Source organism: Paralichthys olivaceus, chromosome 16 (assembly GCF_024713975.1).
Source record: "Paralichthys olivaceus isolate ysfri-2021 chromosome 16, ASM2471397v2, whole genome shotgun sequence".
NCBI lineage: Eukaryota > Metazoa > Chordata > Actinopteri > Pleuronectiformes > Paralichthyidae > Paralichthys > Paralichthys olivaceus.
In genome coordinates, this window is record NC_091108.1 from 15,194,575 (window position 1) to 15,215,000 (window position 20,426).

The window sequence follows — 20,426 nt, forward strand, 5'->3', positions numbered from 1 at the left end:
TTCTCAGATTGTGCAGTGATGCCACCTGCTGGTCGATCAGGCTGACAGTGTACGTGTACTTGCATGTGGTTTTGTAAAATTTTGTGCAGACGTTGACTTGATAATGTTCCGACAGCACTATATGCATATAGCGAATACAGTATATTACAGGGGAAAACATGTACAAAAAATAAAGAGCAAACTATATAGTTTAAAGAATAAAAGGAGAAAAAGTCAGTTTTCACTTTTTAGATTTATCATCCATCCTTCAAGAAGATACAGTACAGATTTGACAGAACATTTATTTTTATCTGCCTTATTTCTTTAAATTATGAGCCAGGATTCATGGCTTTGGTGAAGCACATCGAGGTGTCAAATATTAAGAGCCATTCATCACACAGATGGAGAGTACTTGTCATGTCATACAAGCAGTTCTGACTGATGTATGCTTTTTATTTGAATGAGACAATATTAACTTCTGTTTAAAGTCTTAAATCAGTCCATCTCGCCATGAGCTCAAACAACTATTTGGTCTGAAACATTATGGCTACTTCCAATAACATGATTCTGTGAGGTGAAAACACAAATACCATAGAGACCTCCCATACTTTAAGCATTCCTCTAAGCTAATGATCGTTTTGTTCCTATGGAAGGCCTCAGACTATGATGACAGGTGAGCTCTAAGCTCCCTGAACATGAATCACAAGAAGCTGCTAGGCATGTCCACCTCTCACTCACACTAATACACATTATACACACACAGTCACACAGAGTGCAGCAAATATAAAATACATGGAAATCAAAAAAAGAAAGTAACCAACGTAAAAAGTCATATGAATGGACATAAACTTGCTATAGTGTACTTGCAGTTGATAAAAAGAAAACCGAAAAGGTAAGTGAATGTTGGCAGTTGGAAAAATTCAAAATTCTTTGTCTAGGATGGATTTAACATCAGCGAACACCTGCAAGAGAAAAACAAGGAGCAGGTCACAAACATGGAACGATATTTCAGCTTCAACCAATAAATTCAAAAACTTGAACCATTACACAATAATCTGCTGCACATATTTCTAACTTAGATCAAAAGAGATCATTCGAGCATTAGCCCTTTATTGAAAGGACAGTGTTAAGCATTAAAGGGGGAGAAAGCTGTTGGGGAGAGACATGCTACAAATGGGTCAGAATAGAACCTGCAGCCGCTCAAACCTCCCCCAACTTAATGGTCGGGTTTGAGCGATAGTCACAAATACTGTGTACTAAATTTACAACAAAGGCAGTCGTAGTGCTGTGATAACTAACTAATACTTTTATTAGCGATTACTCTGATAATTATTTGCTCAACAGATTAATTTCAAAAACATAATCTGTGAGAAAATGTCTAGTTTAACGTTTTAAATTATAATATTTGCTTTTATTTATTTATCCAGGAGATGTAGATGGAATTTTAAGAATTTCATTTAATTGAACCTATTTAAATGAAAAATCTTATCGAACACATATTGCAGTGTTTTGATTTCTTGACTTCTTTGAGTCAGAATCATTAATGTTAAACCAAGATGCTTCTCTGCAAAACTGAATGGATGTTTATCACTACAGGCACGTTTCCATTTTATTTGTAATACATTTTAATGTGATTTGTTTAAAGGCTCTGCACATAGACACATAATATGATATTAAAAAACACTTGAGAAATATTATTTCACATATATTTTTTATTTTTTCCTCACGTCATTAAATAAATCTACTCATTTGTCCCTTTTTAACTCATGGACACACAATGTTTTTTAATTCTATCACTTCCAGAAATTAATCCTTGTGTCTGAAGTGACATGTACTGTTTGTTCATCTTTCAGTTAATGAAGTCAGAAAATAATAGTTTTGAGGTGCAGTTGAGCGTTAGCTGGAACTCTGAGAGAAAGTGTCTTTTTCTAGTGAAAATCTATTTTAGAAGATTTTAGAAAAGGTTTTCAGTGGGATTAAGAGCCTCTAGTGGCCAACAGATGAACTCTCTTTCCAGTTTGGCTGCAACATCCAGGTAGGGCAGTTTCCTCTTCTGCCTGCCTGGTGGATTTTCCTCAGTGCTGCAGTGAGGCTGCTTAGCCTGAAATTAGATCGAGTCCTCGGTTTCCTTCTCTAATTTGACTTCACAGACTTTGTGGGCAAAACTATTTTACGAATGTTGGACTGATGAAAATCCGGTAAATTCTGAAATCTCAGCTTTTGGGAAAAACCTGTCACATTTCTCTACTTCTATTCGCTTTGAAAATCAGACTTCCTACCTTTTAGTTTAAGGAGAGGCATGTTTAAGTTTTGTTGCCCTGACAGATTTCTCCTGCAAATACATTCAGCTGCAGTGGATGTCATTTTCTTATTTGCCTCCTTCTATGCTCCATCGTCCACCTGTCTTTTCAGGAATCCCATGTTGCTGTTCATAGATGCTACATCCACATTATTTACTCACCTCATCCACAGAACGAGAGGCGTCTACTGTGTGCACCTTGCCGTCTTTCTGATACAGGTCAATGATTGGCCGTGTGGACTGTAGGTAGGTTTGGATTCTGCAAAGAAAAATGTTCCTGGTTATTGGGGTCAGATGACACAGGGGACTCCAAGGAGACATAAATTAGGTCAAAAACACACACGCAGGTAAGCGACAGTCAGTTAAGTGGGTCAGAGAAATCACTACTGATGTTTGTTGTACTTTGTTACAGACAAAAAGAAATCAGAGCATGAGATTGATTCTTAAAAGTAGAGTGAAATTAGGCTCGCCAACTCACTAATGATCTTTAAATCACTGCTCAAAACTTATTTACAGGAAAGCATTTCTAACATGCGACTTGTAATTATTTTCATTATAAATCAGCCTTACAGATTTCAAATGTGACGTTCCCGATCTCTCTTTTTTCTTTCAAGTTGCCAAAGTTCTTGCTCATTGTAGAATATCTTTTATCACAACCAATTCTTCAGTGGACTTTTATGTGAAGCACTTTGTGATCTTGTTTAGATAAGAGCTATATAAATAAGGTTATTATTATTGTGTACCTTTTCTCCAGACTTTCTCTGTTGTCATCTGTGCGTCCACTGCTCTTCCCTCTTTCTAGACATCTGTTGATGCAGACCTGTGCACAAACCAGATCATGTCCTCAGTGTAAATTGGCTCCTTGGGATATCAGCACTTTGTATGCAACTAAAAACAGATTGAGCGGTTTCAGTTTTCCAGTTTCCACGACCTACCTCGTTAGCGCAGTCGAAGAAAAGCACAAATTTGATGTCGGCTTTGCCATCCATGACAGTCTTCCACCCCTGGAGGTTGTCCTCGTTGCGGGGGAAACCATCGATGAGGAATCTGAACTTTTTTGCATCTTTCTGCATCGTCTCTTCCATCGCCTGGGAAAACAGGGACAATACAAATTTTTGTTCTAATGGGAAATTCAACCTAGTGTGCATTAGGAAAGTCAGACAGAATCAGGGTGATGACCAACTTAAATAAAATAACTGCCCTGCCTCACAGAGCAGCTGTGTCTTTTTTTATACCCGTGCTAACTACACACGTTCAAACATGAGAAATTGTCCACACATAGTGGGATTGAAACCAATATAGTGCAGAAATCTGTCAAGTATTTTCATCACTTATCGATAGAATTTTATTCGTATCATCAAACACAATTCAAAAAAGTTTGCTCTTTGTGTGTGCCCCTCATAGCTCAAACAAGAACAAGTAGAAACACATTCACAAAGCTAAGAGATGTTTTAAGACATCAAAAATGGTCACCATTTAACATCTTCTAAATCAATCCAAATGAAAGGGTTTTCACAAACATTTGGGTTACATTTGGTCCTAAGAAAATTGTTTGACCTCCGTGGTCTGGTCTGGATTTACTTCGCGTTAAACGAAAGTAAAACCTGACTTGCAGCTGGAATACGAATACATACCTTCTTGAGTAAATTGATGGTGATCTCCACAGGGACGATTTTACCCTCCTTGATGTGGCTGGAAATGAGCTGTCCAAACTCTGACCCCTCTCTGGCTCGCTCTGCTCTCAGCAGGTCCCCAGCTGACAAATGAGTGTAGCTGTATTTCTAAGAGACAATTTCCACATATTAAAAGCCGATCTCAAGTGAAAAAAACCACAACGTGAAATAAAAGCACCTTGAGATTATTCATCAAGTTAAAGTAACTTATTTTTTTTCACGTTTGCACACTTGTCCGTTTTATTAAGACTAAAACTCCTCAGTGAAGAGGACAGCTTTTTACATCCTCCTGATTTACTAGCCAGGAAAAGTCACTCCTTGTATACGGAATGAAAAGAGCCTCTATGCATAGCTGCCACTCAGGCCTAACCACTGTACATGAAGCACTGCAGCCAACACCCTTGGACATCTGTGAAGGCTGGTGGTTTCTCTTACAGGAGTTATGACACACACACACACAAACACACACTTTGACTTTTAGACTAATATGGATCCTTACGTGTATCCTTTCTGGATGGCTTGATACAAATATGCTCTCTTTAACCCATGCTGCTTCATTAGTGTGGTGTGTGTGAAACGATCGAACGATCAGATTACACTCGCTGATACAACTACACACCCAAGATGAGGGGAAGGCTCCTCAGCCAATACACGTCATGTGTAGTGTGACTGTTTAACTCCACGCTGCCACTGACCATTATATAATCTCTAGAGCAAACATAAGTCAGTGATAAGGTTACAACATGAGGCAAATGTCAACAGACATCTCCTGTTAGCTGTGTTTGTAATACCTGTAGCTAGCAGGCGCATTTTCATTCAGGCTATTTACAGTGACACTGCTCAAACACTGAGCTAACCTGTATTATTTTTCATTGTTTCATGAATTCAGCTGACAGAAATGAACACATAGAGAGTCTGGATAAGATACAAGTTTCGAATAACTGTTCTAAAGCTAACACCGGCTTGTGTATCAGCAAATATTGTGCAACCTGTGCGGCTAACTAGCTAGCATGGTAACATTTGTTCATTTTAGAGGACAACCGGAAGTCGGGGAAATGTAGACATTGCCTCGTAAAAAAGCCGCAAAAAAGACCAATAACTTCCCTAATGGCGACTATATACTACTTCCACCGTGTCCCACTCATTCCTAACAACAACAATCCACAGTTCGCATTGGCGTTTTTATCGCCATCTCTCGTACCTCCACGATGTTGGAGCACTGGGTCCCTTTGCCGGCGCCAGGCCCGCCCAACACGAACACAACCTGCGGCTTCATCACCAGCAACACTCGGGAAATCAAGCTCGGAACCCTCTGAGACACAGCACCGAACAGACGGCCGATCATAAACCAGCGATCACCGGCAGAAGACGAGAACCAGCGGGACAGGGTGTGCTTCGGTAGTTGAGGAAGGGCAGAGACAATAAAGCTGGGCTGACCGGTGAGTGCGTGTCGGTGTCAGGGGGAGGAGGAGGGGCCACACGACACCACTTCCGCTGTTCACTCCAGTGACCAATGGGGATCTCACAGATTTGTGACGTAATATAACCGCGCCCACTCGGGGGGTTGTTTTGTTTTTTTACGCAGCGGCCGGGTGACGCCCCTCCCCTGCCTCCCTCCAGCATCAGCACCTCCACACCGACAGGGCGACCCGCGGCCGGAGGAGGATGCTCTCCGGACCGTGATGCTCACATCTTCCAGGTGGACGACTCACCGACACACGGCCCGTTGCACGTTAATGATCGCGGCACGTTTATGCCGCCTCGCTGCCTCCATTCATCACGCACCATTCATGCTTCCCCAAGAATGGGAGCACACCGCGCGGACATCATTAAAACCAGCAGCCTTATGATCGCCCCGCCGTCTCCGCTTTAAGAGACCGACCGCAGCTCGTGTGATGCAGCGTCTCCTCATGTAGGTCAAAGTGATGGAGAGCCCGCTATTTGTGTTTTGAGGGCGCCGCGCGGATGTCGGGCTGAGATCGCACGAGGAGGAGAGCCGAGCAAACAAAAGGCATCCAGCGGTCCCCCCCACCCCCCGACCCCCTGCCTCTGACGCACCTGGCTGCCCTGTCGCCACCTGACATGACAGCGCGGAGCCGGGAGCAGAGCAGCAGGATCGAGGGGCACCGACGTGCAGCCGGACGCGTGGACTCGACACGGAGCCGTGGAGCCTCCGGACGCCCCGCGGAGCAGCAGCAGCAGCAGCAGCAGCACCGGCAGCAGCCCCGGGGAGGCCGAATTGCAGTTTCTGGGGACGAGCGCCAAGGGCAGTGCGGCAGTCAGCAGGCAGACCGGGGGGAGGAGGCTGCGGAGATCTGTGATACTTCCCCCCCAGTCCCCCACTACGCTCCTACTTCCATACTATCACATCCTGACAATATGATGGTGGATGCTTCTACGTTTGATCAATGGTGACTGTGATACCCCTCCCCATCATTGTCTCTCCCTCCCCCCCCCCACCTCTCCCAACTATCAGTGATGATGGGTATTTAAAATATTAGATCTGCTCTTCAGGCAAGGGTGGAACCCGGAGGGGACTGATGTGCATACTGGCCAGGTACCATTTGCTCCCTTCTCTGGTTTTGCTCATCCTGCTTGTCGCCTGCACCATGGGCTGTATTCAGAGCATTGCATGCAAGCCCCGCATCCGGCGGGAGAACATTGTGGTGTATGAGGTTTCAGCCTCCATTGACCAGTGTCCCACCATCATTGAGGAGAACTCCCCCATCGTGCTCCGTTACAAGACGCCTTACTTCAGGGCCTCAGCGGGAGTTGTGATGCCACCAGTGCCCCGCAATGAAACCTGGGTGGTGGGCTGGATCCAAGCCTGCACCCAGATGGAGTTCTACAACACCTATGGTGATATTGGGATGTAAGTGTGAAAGAAAACACTGACACACTTTAACTTCTCATATGTTCAGTGTGCATGTGTCTAAAGTATGTTTCGATGAACATACCTCTGTCTGTGAAGGCTTGGGTAACATCTTGTCCACAACTCTGCCCTAAAAAAGCATCTTACCCTCATTCCTCCTCCATCCACTGCTGCAGGTCCAGCTGGGAGTTACCTGAGCTGCGAGAGGGTCGGGTCAAGGCCATCAGCGACTCAGATGGCGTTAGCTACCCCTGGTATGGCAACACCACAGAGACGGTCACCCTCACTGGCCCCACGTCCAAACCCTCCCGCCTGACAGTTGGCATGAACGACAACTTCTACCCGAGCGTGACCTGGGCGGTCCCCATCAGCAACAGCAACACGCCCATGCTGACCCACATCACCAGGGACCAGAGCTTCATCACCTGGCTGGTGGCCATGAACTCCGTCACCAAGGTGGGATAGAAACACACCTAAGAAAAAAATAAGAACAAAAGTTTGTTCTCAAATGCATCAATCTAGTATCCTGATCATCTCAGAAAACAGTGTCACTAATACATTTTGTCCAGTTTGAATGAAGAACTCTGACTGTAGCTAACATCTGAAACAGCTTTCACAGCACTCACAGTGACACACTGTGATGTGATCAGCTCCTTCTGCACTTTTCCTTTCTGCTGTCACATAACACAGCCTTGAATTTGTCCCTCAAAACTTTAGTCAAGTATAAAATGTGTATCTAAAGGCTGAGTTTTGTATTGTCTTTGTAAAGTATTGTATACTTTTAAGGGTGTTACCGGTTAACCATGTTTTCTTTGTTGTTGGTTAATAAGTTAGGAACAGGAAAAGAGCATGCCTGTCTTTTTCTGTGTTGGATCATCAGGGGTGAAAAAAACTGGCATTAAAACACCTATAGTCTAATGTTCCCCTGTGTCAACTAAAATAACTGATAAAGGTTAAGTGTAAAATCATGGATCCGCACCAAATACACACTCATATATAGTAGTCCCCTAAACATGCCTGATTTTTTTCATCAAGATCCAAAAATGCACTCTCACAATGTTCAAGAAAGGGAAAAACATTTTTATTTAATGTGTTCATCCCTGAGCTATATCGCATTCTTCCACAAAGTTTGCAGTAATCTGTTCCAGAGTTTTTGCGTAAACTTGCAGACAAAAAAAACAACCAACTCACAAATGGACAGGGGGGAAACAACAAAACACTCCTTAAAAGAGACTACATCATGCAAACACATATATGTAACACAGGCCATATCTGTGAAGTGTCTCAGTCATCAAAGTCATGGTATCTTTAAGAGTTCTACAAAGTGTACATAGGTAACTGGACACAAGCAAGTCCAGCTGTCTATGAACATTTGTACATAAACACAGGAAACACAAGCCATATTAACATCACTTGATCCTTTGATATCGCTCTCCTCCTCCAGGAGCGTATTGTGTTGCAGACTGTGCGGTGGCGGATGCGTGTGGACATAGCTGTGGATCCAGACATGCCTCTGGGCTCCCGGGCCTCATTGATGGGTCGTTCCTTCCAGGAGCAGCCGCACATCCTCAACTACCAGGAGCCCATCCCTCCCAACGCGCTGGGGAGGCCCAACGCCAACGATGCCCAAGTGCTAATGTGGAGGCCGCGGAGAGGGGCTCCACTTGTAGTAATACCGCCAAAATAAGAGGGTCAAGAAGCAGCACAGACAAAATAATGTCTAATTGTTCCCTTTTGCAGAAAAATTAGGGTTGTGAGGTTTGATTAAGTCCAGCAAAGAGGAGAGAACTGATGGTTTCACTGCGCTCAAGATGCCAGCGGATCATTATTCCTAAGAGATTTTAGTGAACCATTGAAACAAGCTGGAGTGGATATAACTGTTTGGATCTGGCACAGATTGGTGTCAGGGGAAAAGGAGTCTGCAATTAACTATTGTCATGGGCCTGGAGGTGCGCTGAGGCTTGTTTGGCCCCTGGCAAGTTGTGGACTGCTTTGAGAAGACTGTTTTTAGACGTACCGCGGAGGTATTAGTCCACAACCAGAACTGCATCCTGCATCCTTATGTAGATTTTATTGCATGAGAGATTGAGAGACAAAAAAAAAACTGTCGTTGAGAAGTCTAAGAATCGCATTTGTTTTTTTACAACTTGATACATAATGACATTTTGATTGAAAAGTCAGCCAAAAAACCCTGCGGCTGGTTTAACCTTGTCAGCGCCAATAAAGGCCTTCAGAACTCTCCAGAGTTACAGGATGTATTCAGAAAATTTAAGAGACAAAGGTATTATATTATTATATATGGATCTTTTTAGGTTAAGATTACAGTCATACATCAGATTGTATTGAGAACACCCACCCCAGGTGATCAAATGAGCTGTAGTTGTCACTGGAGTTTTGCTAACACACCAAACTTATGCACAGACATGTTCCAGCCTCTGTAGTTCAGCTGATTCTGTTCAGGTGGTTGACAAAGCATCAGAGAGAGGAGCTGGACCTGTAACCACTTTAAATAAATAATGTCAGCTATACTTTCAATAAGTGTGGTGTAAATGACTTGGAATAGTGCCATACAGCAGATTTAAAACAGGACGGTGGTGGCTGCCATGGCCACATCGTATATATATCACAGCTGGAACGGGGCCGGGCTGAACTAAGACCAAGGGCAGATTTGATGTGGCAATCGGGTCATGTTGCACTACAAAGTTACACCAATCTTCCTACAATCAGGGAATCTAAATGTACTCTTCAAGTTGATAGTTTCCTTGATGTGGAATTAAACATGACTCAATTTATTGATTTGGATAAGTGCCATTTTTTTTGCTTGCTACAAGGTCGTCCCACAATATCACCTCGCATCGCTGACGTCACTTATTTTTCCGGTTGGTGTATATAATCATTGATGGAATCTGTGACACGGTCCATCCATGGCTCAGTCCAAGTCTCCGCCTGCCAATCCACACACAAATCACATGACTCATCCTCCATCTGTGCCTCTCTCCAGGTTCACGCCTCACCTTCCCATCTGGCCGCTCCTTTCCTACCCTACTGTCCAAACATCACACACGATATCTCCATTTAAACATTTTATCTGAAATCTTCAATCGTACAAAGATGACAATCACTGTATTGTTCTGTCTAAAATCTGTTTTTATCTGTCAGGGTCACTGTCTGTTTCTACCACGTTAAAAAACAGAGGTTAAAATAGTTTATATTAATTCAGTGGGTCCACATTTATCGCTGCACCGCTGCTCATTCAGCCATCTGTTGCTATAGAGACTGCTTTGGTTTTCTGAGAGCACTGCAACTGGAAAAAAACAGTTCAAAATATTCATGGGTGTGTCTTACTGTGTGTGTGTATGGATGTGAGCCTTTGCACCCCTCCCTTATGCAAAAACACACACAGTTTCAATTTATCCATTCATTTCACTTTGATGTTAGAAGAAAGATCAAGGCAGAGCTGGTTGTTTCTGCATAAAAGAGACCTTATAATTTATACAGTTGTTTTTACATGAAGAGTTTTATTTTGCATTTAAAAAATAAGTGTGATTGATATAAATACTCAGACTGTGAGCAGCAAGGTCAAAGCAGTCATATCCCATTTCATCTCATATAAAAAAGGACGATCAGCATCTTTGAACAGAGGTAACCCCTCCTCTTTGCAGCAAGTTTGCTCTTCACTCCACCACTAGATGGAAGCTCTGTCAAGGATTTCTCCCTTTTTCATGGCTGCATCATCAACACCCTTTCCCTTTTGGTAAATACAGTATCATTTTACTCACATTATACAACTGAAATATTTCCCCAGAACATTCCCAAACATTCATGTGGCCAAGGATTCATCAGTGTTTCCTACTGGTTTACACTGCATGTATAACATGTTTCAGGAAAATACATCTACAGAGCAAATGTATTTTACACTATTGGCTCCTTCTTATGTACAAGAGGAGTGATGGGGCACATCTAGTCAACAGTCTCCAGTTGTAGTTGTTGGAATGTAACAGGTTTGATCACCTCCATGTTTCCTGCGTCCTTAATTTCCAAATACGTCCTTAATTTTCCAAGTACATCACAGCTCATAGAGTTCAACTCCCTCTATGCTTGGTGGTGTTTTACTGTTAGGCACTGTTGATTGAGGTCTCTGTCTTGATGATGCTAACACTGGCAGGTTTGCGCTGGTAGCTGTAAAGAATGGTGGCAGCCATAACCAGCATGGTCCCCCAGTAAAATAGTCTGAAAGGACAAAGAAGAAAAAAAAAAGAGAGAAAAATAAAGATGCATTCAAAATTAATTCAACAAACAAACAACTGTGCAACTGTAAACAAGTCTACAGCCATGAACGCTAGTGAGGAGGCACAATAGACTGTATGTAAAGATGGACGACATGAATGCTTCATAAAAGTGAAGCCAAAGTGTCTTGATTGCCACCTGGTGCCTAGCTGCAGTACAGGTCATAAACCCCACCTCCTTCATGTTAGTTGTTGGGACGTGGACCAAACTAAAAAGTCAAAGCGCACATCAAAGATGGTTTTCGGTAATTTACAGTAGTTCTTATCACACTGGTGATTGTTTCAGTGACTGTTTGGTTTTAGTCCGCTATGTCACGTAATAAAAACAAAGACCCTGATCGCTACTGTGCAGACTTGCAGAAGGTGGCAGTGTTTGTTTCAAGGATATTTTGGCTTCATTTCTAGATAGTGGGAGGAAGTGGTGATTTGTCGTCCATCTTTAGATACTATTACACTAAGGCAAAGCAGTGCTTAGCTAATTGCTAGATAAGCATGCTTATATGCTCATAATGACAATGCTTGCATATATTTAATTATGTTTAGCAGTTATAATGTTTACTATCTAATTAGCTCAAAGCATTAAAGTATAGCTGAGACTGATGGGACTATCATTATTTTTTAATGTACTAGAATATTGGTCAGTTGAAATTTTACACATGAAGATGGTGCTAGAGGAGTTACTTATTACAGCATATCCTGAAGAAATATTCAATGTCTGAGCAAATTTAATGGAAATTCTTAGTCAAAGTATTTCATTCAAAATCCCACATGTAAACCATGGTGGTGCTGGGGAAAAGTCAGTACGATTTATCCTCTGCGGGCCATGAATATCTTTACTAAATTTCTAGAGACGTTTCAGTCAGGACCAAAGTGCTGGGTTGACCAAATAACCCATTGACAGACATATCTATCCTTGGAGCCGAGTAAGTCTTACTCAAAAGAGACAAAGAAATTAAACCTGAACCTTGTGGGAGAGAATGCTTGCGTTTACCCAGTGGGATTGAAGTCCATCAACAGGAAATATGAAACGAGAGCGGACAAGATGATGGACAGAGATGTGGCGAATCCTTTAAGGATGTTGTCTGCATATTTAATGACCACAGCTACGACCAGCCCGCCCAGAGCCTGCAGACAGAGGAGACATTTTTATTGCAAATTAGGGAAACTCACTCAACATTAAGACAAACCTGTAAGGGAACATGTGTGTGTAAAATTTCAGCAGCAGCTTCACAAACATGAAAATGTAACACAAATGATATGAGATTGAGGAGACTGAACCTGTAAGATGACGACGGTGCAGGTTATAGAGTTGTAGCCCTGAAGTATTCCTGACTCTCTCACCCTCTGGCCGTCGTATACAATCATTCCTATGAAGCCAAACCCAAAGCTGAACAAACCTGGAGGAGACAAGAAGCAACATAAGTGACATTTCTGTTGCCGAAAAATCGATCTACTCATCTATACACGCATCCTTCCACTTACCTACCCACCCATGCACCCATCCATCCATCTATGAAATCATAATTTAACTTATTGAACAGGACACAGCAAGAGAGGACTGCTGTCTTTACAAGATGATTGTATTTGATTTGTGAGCAACTCAATAGCAGCCATGCAAAAGCTGTGTCTTCTCTCTTTGTATTTCAGTGTAAGAGGAAACCCAGTTACATTGACACACCTCATGCTGGCGACCTCTCCGCCACCTTTAAATCTGTGAAGAATTTGAAATCTCCAGCACGGATATAAGCGGCATCTTTTAAAGAAATCATAATGAGGTCACTTCTGTAACATGGCTCCTCTTATCTTCGGCCTCTACAAGAGCAAGGGCAGTTTTCCTGACCAGAAAACCTGACAATCTACTATTTTGTAAATTATTCCTGTGATTACTGACATAGCTGTACCATGTAGAATTGGATCCTATTCATTTATCAAGTTGTGTGAGTGTCCCATTCCTATCCAACCTTTGGAAAATATACTTTATATAATGTGATATTGAATCTATAATAGTTTTTCATGCCTCCAATGACTTCTATAAGTGATGATTTATGAAGGGCTGCCAAACGATGTGTGGTGTCAATATCACATATTGTCAAATGTCTCAAGAGCTAAACCCTCAATAATGTGAACAGCCTCTGCAGATGTCTTATCCTCTTCTGATATGTTTTTTTCCATTAACTGGGATGCTAAATTCTCTACTTGTTTTCAAAGCCAAACTGTTCATTTGTTATAATTCAACAAAAAAGGAAAATGCAATAGAGGCTTTCATCTAAGGATAAAAACAACCATGTTGCAAAAGTTTCTAGAAGTTGATCTGGACATTAGATATAAAAACCCCAGTTAATTTCTCTTACATTTCACATACATTCAACACCCTATTAATTACATTAGGTGTGTCAGTGAAGCAGTGTGCTCTGTTCTTCTGAAATTCAAAGGTTTCATATTTCCTCAGTACAACTAGATTATTGTTACCTGAAAGAAGATACATTTGAACTAGATCAATTTACCGTTTATTACCATTACTTTTCAGTCATGTTGAAGGCTAGTTAGTATAACTTGAATGAGTTAACTACTAATCATTAATTTCATTCATCCAATGACATGCTGATACATTTTCAACAAGTCAAATTATTTTTAATACATTCTGGCAGGAGAGAACAAGGAGTAAAGGATGGATAGATAAAAATATCCGTGATACAAATCGTGGCCATTTTGGGCATTTGGAGCCGAGGCTGCGCAGTAGCAATTAGAGATGGAGCCAAAGTATCTAGGTCCCATCGTTACATGCTTGACCAATCACGACTCAGTCTCCGCTGTCAATAATGATGTTTCTCCCCATTCTTAAGCATCAAATCATAATTCAAACAAAAAAAAAACCATGGACATACATCTGTGTGATAAAGCTACCTAAAACAACCACACAAAAACATAATTTGACTTTTTCGTTTCACTAACACGGAGGAGACTGGGTTTATGACCTATACTGCAGCAAGCCATCAGGTGCCGATCGAGATGCTTTAGCTTCAATTCTGGGTGCCCTCATGTTGTCTACCTTTATATACAGTTTATGGTTCTAAGAGGGATTAGAACATTATCATAACAAAAACCTCATTCAATATTATTACACACACTCTCACCATTATTCACATTTTTCCTCTCTCAACCAAAAAAAAAAAAAGGTCATCGTCTCTCACCCAGCTGAATGTTTCGGAGCCACACACTCTGTTTAGTCTCCTTGAGGATTTTTTCAAAGTAAACTCCAGCAAAACCACTGGACACACAGGCCATCAGCACGGCCATCAGTCCCACAAACTGGGATCCTGCCGTCATGTTCTTTTTCTGCGAGGCACCTCCAGACTCCGTGGGCCACTGTGGTGTTTAAAACATCAGGTCAAAACTGATGTGCAGGGACTTTAAATCTGTCTGTTAGTAATAGCCAAAACATCTGATGAGTGCATACAGTCACATTCACAGTACAACACTACACCAGCTACATCTGTGTGTTTGTTGGCTGCTCAGGGACGTCAGGTTTTTCAGTGTCTAATGGTACCTGCACTAGAACAATGCCAGCCATGAGCAGGAGCAGCGAGAGCCACTGGTGGAGGCCCAACCTCTTTCCCAGCATGGAGACAGAGAATAGTGCCGTGGTGAGGATCTTCAGCTGGTACGTCACCTTGAAATGATCAGAGAATATCAGTTACATCAAATGGGATCTTAAGTTACCATATTAATATACAGATGACTTTATTCTAAAGGAGAGTTTCTTAGTTTCTAAAAAGCTTAAACACGATACAGGGGTTTTCCATCCACATTCATTGGTATTATTTACTATCAATCTTAGCAACTGTCAACACAGGGAGCTTTGATTGTTGAGTATCAAATATAAAGTAATTATTCTCCTCACTCCTATCCTATTCAGAAGTAGAAACGAATTGAACGGATGGACGGAAATGTTCTAAATGTAGTGATGACTTTTTGTGCAACCCTGCAGGTTAATATAGAACCGGAAACTTATGGGATGCATTGCACTCACATGAAGCAGCAAAATAATAGTTAATTAATGTTTTTTCAAATTTATATCTAGTTCAAATCATTTTCAAGGCAATTGAACTAATATTTAAGTTAAATGTTTATATACATTTTTTTTTAATGAATCATGCACTGACAATTATATCTATCATTTATGTCACCAGTAGTAACAGGAATTTCAAGTTTGGAAAATTTATGTCAACCTAATGCTGAGAGCAAGACAACAGCCAAATTGTACTGAGATAACATGCACGCACGGACGCACACACACACACACACACACACACACACACACACACACACACACACACACACACACACACACACACACACACACACTCACACAACCTGATAGGTGGCTCCGTCCAGGTTGGATAAGGCAACATAGAGCAGATTGTTCTGCAGCGTGTAGATCCCTGCAGGAATGGCCAACTTCATCGTCTCCATGGGCTTGTTCAAGATCTCCTCCTTCAGCAGCTTGGTCATTGACTGCACATTGAAACCTGGCAGAGGCAAAGTACTGTATAATGTACCCTGAGGGCCACCTATGGAGTGATGAGAAACACACACTACTCACTGCAATCCTTGAAGACAAGCAGGATGCAGGTGAGGACCTTGAGCACCTCAGCCAACACCACGGCAGAGGAGGCCAGGTAGCGGGGTCCATCTTCCTTCAGCGTGCGGGAGTAGCGCATGGTGAGCACCAGTGACGTGGTCTGCAACACCAGGACCCCCAGAGACACATACTTTAGCCTTGGGTAGTGTGCAGTGGACATGACCATTGCGGGCCACTCTGTTGTGCACTTTTGCAGGCGACAATGGATCCTATATGAGAGACAGAAAGGCAAAGAGACAGACAGGGTGAGGTCAGATCTGGATGGGCAGATAAAGGGGACACACCTTGATTCACTTGATGCACCTCGATCAGGCACAGGAAGAGAAATGCTGCTCAGGTGAGATTGGGGAACCAACTTCTGCTTTGGCAATTCTGTGTAGAAGTCAGACACATTGAAGGACAGCATGACAGATTCAAAGACAAGCTGGGAGGTGAAAGTTCAGAGAGAGGGACGATAAGGACATCTGCTCTGTAATTAAAGGGTTGAAGGTCAGTGCAGAACATTCCTGTGATCAGCCTTCAGCCCTGGAGCAACATGCGCACAGACTAGTTATTCAAGTAATGGGGTGAAAACAGGGATATGAGTAAACCAGGTATTTCACATTAGAACTCAAAGGTCTACCCAGAAGTCGAGTTGTGGGTTTGAGCAGTGTTTGTGCTCATATATTGATTGTATCCATCATTGAAAATTGGACCAATAACAAGAAATTATAAGCAAATGCTGCCAAAGGAACAAATAAATAAGTTGCACAACAATGCATCTCGATGCATTTCAATGTATCACATTCACAATGTAGCACATGGCCGCTTTTTCAGTAGTGAATATCAGTCAGATATGAAATCTCTTTTTATTTAGAAAGTGCTTTAAAAAGTATTACAGACTGTTATTGTTATTACAAGTGTGCTGTAATTTACAAAATAAGGTTTTCAATTCAAAAATCAGACCACAACATTAAGTCTATGACAGTGGTCAGTGCTCTCCACACTGATTTGAGACTCATTCAGTTTAGACAAACTGTGATAATAGTTGATAATTACTGTATCAAGGTGGCCCCACCTATAAATAATAATTTAGGATTATTAGAGAATACCATTCATCTTTTATTAAAGGCAGACGTAATCATACCTGAGTAGTTCTTATTCTTCATTACACTTCCTCGATATGATTTCTTTATACGTTAAGTATATCTATGAGATTTGAAACCATAATATAGCAGCCAATAATACATTTTTTATGGAAATATATTATAAGATAATATAATATAGATAATGTCCTGAGCACAGAATTAAGTCTCACTGCCTCCGTGTGTTGTAGTCTTTCTGTGTTACTTGTTTTAATAGTAAGTTTAGTCCTACATTCATGTTACTGTATTTGTCCTCCTCGCATTCATAAAGTGAGATGGCTCCGGCTCCGATCAGCAGTTACTGTATATAAACACACCACCCGGATGATTGTATTAGTTAAAGGCTCTGTCCGTGCTGTGACATCTCAGATCACAAACACTGTGATCACACCTGTCATCTGTTCATCACAATGCTGTTAAACCAGATATGCTGTGGCTACACCCTAGTTTATATGACAATGAATACTCTGCATATAACTTCCTTCATTCTTCTGGGAAGCAATCAGGGTGTTTTAATATGTTTCATTTCATTTAAGAAAGCATGAATTGTGAAGCAGGAGGTTTCATACTGTTTCAAACAAAATGTACAAATTGGATGTCATGAAGTTTTATGTTGAACCACTGGTCTATAAATGGTAAACGGTCTGTATCTATACAGACCTTTTCTAGTCTCAATGACAAAGCACAGTACATTTGTACATTCACTCTTTCCTTGGTACAGAGCTACTTTCTCTCTGAAAAGGGGCAATTTGGGGTTCAGTATCTTTCCCAAGGACACTTCAGCTCACACAGATGACTCCATATTTAGTATCCTATTGTTTCACATTTATATTTAACTCCCAGTCTTTTTTTAAAAATAATTTATAATCCCAAAGACAGTAAAGTTCTTAAATACTTGATTTTTTTCCGCTCTGGAGATATATCAGTTACTGTTTGTTGCTGCTAATACATGTACAACACAACACACTTCTTCTATTCATTCCAAATTAAAATACATTTACAGTTTCAGAGGGCTCCTGCAGGTGCTTACTGTAAAATATCAGCAGAAAAGCATTGTTGAAATTTCAGTCACTTTTCCAGTCAATTCAGTGATTTACATCTCACAATCGCTTGTTTGTTACTACAGAAATACAGTTTGACAAAGATACATTGTACAGATAACAATAATAAAATAACAATACTTATCACCAAGTACATTTAACTTGATTATGAGTGTAGTGACCTGTACTTGTAAAGAAGTACTTGCTCATTGTTGTATTAATCTTTAGATTAGGTAAAGGATTTAAACACATTTTTATCGCTGCCGTATCAAAATGCAAACAATTAGAGTACAGTGATAGCACACAAGTCTGATTTCTTTTTTACTACTCACTTTATATGTAATCTATTGGCCCTCATGAAAGCGCGTATACAAATTTCACATTTTCTAGCTATTATACATTAACCACAGTGAGGTTGAGAGGTTGAGAGAGACACTCATACCCTTCGTTTTACATTTCCTAAAGGAATCATCTTATCTCGGAACAGTCAAAGTTCACTTCACTTTTCTTCATCACCTCATCCACGTGCATCCACATTTTAAACTTGTGTGCAAAAGGCAGAATACTCAAAGAGGCAGAACATACTAAATGTCTGCAGCAGTGTTACTTGCAGAGTAGCCCTCTTCAGTGTTTGCACTGTATGGTTATTAATTAGTTAACACCACTGCCACAGCGTTAAGACCAGAGAGTTGTGTACCTAGACCTCACATCTTCCAGTTTGTAATCCCCCTACAGTTTCTGTTATTCATTATTGTCAATTATTGAGATAAAGTGATGGCACCGTCATGAAAAACTGTATTTCTACTATGTTAAGTATCACACTTTAGTAAATAGACGACGTTAAACAAACCACGAAGGCCAAAGGTGTGGTGCCTTCAACACACTGCCCTCCTTATGCAGCCACTCGGCTAAGCAGAGAGACTTCGCTGCACAATCCCCCTCTGTGTCTATGAGTGTGTATGTGTGTGTGTGTGTCCTTCTACCCACCCAACACTCTCCCTCTCCCTCCTTCCATTTTTGCCAGCTATGCATTTGTTTATCTGGTAAAACATACTTGAGGAAGTATTGGGTGTTTTAAATTCCTTATAAACTGCAGCATGCTGGAGGCTTAGTCTTTACAACCTGTTAAACCAAACCTTGTTCAGACAACATTCTAGCACAGTAAAGATAGTCTCCAAGAACACCAAATATGTGAGACAGTTGGGGAACCTTCATATTGAGAGCTATTTCAATTTCTGTAACATCCTTTGTGTAACTTCTCTCATGTGATGACTGACTGGTTCTCCAGGTTTGGGCAGAACGCATCTCTTCAGAATCTGTATTGAAGGTAACTGCAGCAGGTTGTCCCAAACAGGGAATCAAACATCAGAGGACGTCTCCTCAGAATGGGTACGTCCTCGGGACGTACTTACAATTTTACGACAAGGTCGTTGCGCTGAGCTTTTTGCTTGTAATTGCTTTACAGCTCAATGATTTCATGTTGTAGGTACAGGTGGTTCCACATGAGGCAGAATGATGATGTTAAGATTCTTTAGTTGACTTTTTAAGTCGTAGCTCTCACCAAAGTCCTGAGGGAAATAGGCAAACTCACTAGCATACTAAGATGTCATTCTTGGCTTTTGTTCCTGCAGAAGAGGAAAATACAAAGTGTTTTTGCCACAGGATGCATGGCCTGCAAAGACAGCAAGTCTTCCGTCATATCAAACTCCACAATGATCCCTACACAAAAACTGTTGGCTAGTTTAGAGGAAATTTTCATTTGTTTTGTTTCATTGCAGACCAGAGAGAAAACCTGGTAACGTACTGTGCCAATTCTTTTGAATGAGGTTTCATTATCTTAGATATCAGCTCACTCAAAACCTGCAAAACCAGCCTGTGTGAACTCAATCCGAATGAAGTCTTGTGAAAGCTGCTCGTTGGACAACAATCTCCACTGAAGAGCGTTGACTTTATCCAGGAGAATTGTAACTTGTCTCGTTGAGGTGTGTGTTTAAGATTGGCCTTTATTGTCACTGTAACTGTGTCCTGCAATCTGTGCACTGGCTGTTCTTTTGTTCCAAAGAATAATTGTTGTAAGTGCAACATCCCGCATCAACTCTCTTTCTTTGCCAGCCACCATGATGATTGAAATGCATGATGTGCCCTCTGCCTCAATAAGTGTAAATATAAACAGGTCATACAGGTGATCAAAAACACATCAGAGAGCAGGGGTGAAAAGTAACTACCAGTACAGATACTCAGTCACTGAACTTGGTGGAGGTATTTGTACTCTAGTATTTCCACTTTCTGATACTTCCACTCTATTTAGGACTTTTAGACATTAAGATTTGAACTATAAAAGAAATGAAAAGTTATCAAAAGTGATGCAATGCTTAAGAATAAATGATCCTAGGGTGTATAAAGCAGCTCTGCCTTGTGTTGGCCTATTTCCTATGAGAGACATGTCCTGTCCTGTGACCCACAGACTGTCTACTCTGTGAGGGTTTGATATTGTAGGTAAGAGCTTCTATC

General features: G+C 41.4%; 3 protein-coding genes across 3 annotated transcripts in view; 1 reads left to right on the plus strand and 2 right to left on the minus strand.

The window, feature by feature from the left end:
* Nucleotides 1-213: 213 nt before the first annotated feature.
* cmpk (cytidylate kinase) lies at nucleotides 214-5,439 on the minus strand. The gene is made up of 6 exons (XM_020103304.2): nucleotides 5,153-5,439; nucleotides 3,913-4,059; nucleotides 3,214-3,366; nucleotides 3,022-3,098; nucleotides 2,441-2,537; nucleotides 214-941 (listed from the first exon to the last, which is right to left on the minus strand). Exons 1-6 carry the CDS (start codon nucleotides 5,294-5,296, stop codon nucleotides 900-902), a joined length of 660 nt encoding a protein of 219 aa, XP_019958863.1. The 5' UTR covers nucleotides 5,297-5,439; the 3' UTR covers nucleotides 214-899.
* A 919-nt stretch (nucleotides 5,440-6,358) lies between these two features.
* fam78ba (family with sequence similarity 78 member Ba) lies at nucleotides 6,359-8,645 on the plus strand. Its single transcript, XM_020103208.2, has 3 exons — nucleotides 6,359-6,823; nucleotides 7,000-7,279; nucleotides 8,268-8,645. Exons 1-3 carry the CDS (start codon nucleotides 6,492-6,494, stop codon nucleotides 8,508-8,510), a joined length of 855 nt encoding a protein of 284 aa, XP_019958767.1. The 5' UTR covers nucleotides 6,359-6,491; the 3' UTR covers nucleotides 8,511-8,645.
* A 1,676-nt stretch (nucleotides 8,646-10,321) lies between these two features.
* Nucleotides 10,322-20,426, minus strand: part of slc35a3b (solute carrier family 35 member A3b) — a 10,962-nt gene continuing 857 nt past the window's right edge. The window contains exons 2-8 of the mRNA XM_020103137.2: nucleotides 15,713-15,960; nucleotides 15,484-15,638; nucleotides 14,657-14,779; nucleotides 14,301-14,475; nucleotides 12,388-12,506; nucleotides 12,101-12,234; nucleotides 10,322-11,053 (exon numbers count right to left, since the gene is read on the minus strand). Coding sequence (XP_019958696.2) covers nucleotides 10,939-11,053; nucleotides 12,101-12,234; nucleotides 12,388-12,506; nucleotides 14,301-14,475; nucleotides 14,657-14,779; nucleotides 15,484-15,638; nucleotides 15,713-15,917 — 1,026 coding nt within the window. The 5' untranslated portion in view covers nucleotides 15,918-15,960 and the 3' untranslated portion in view covers nucleotides 10,322-10,938. The remainder of the gene's footprint in view (nucleotides 11,054-12,100; nucleotides 12,235-12,387; nucleotides 12,507-14,300; nucleotides 14,476-14,656; nucleotides 14,780-15,483; nucleotides 15,639-15,712; nucleotides 15,961-20,426) is intronic.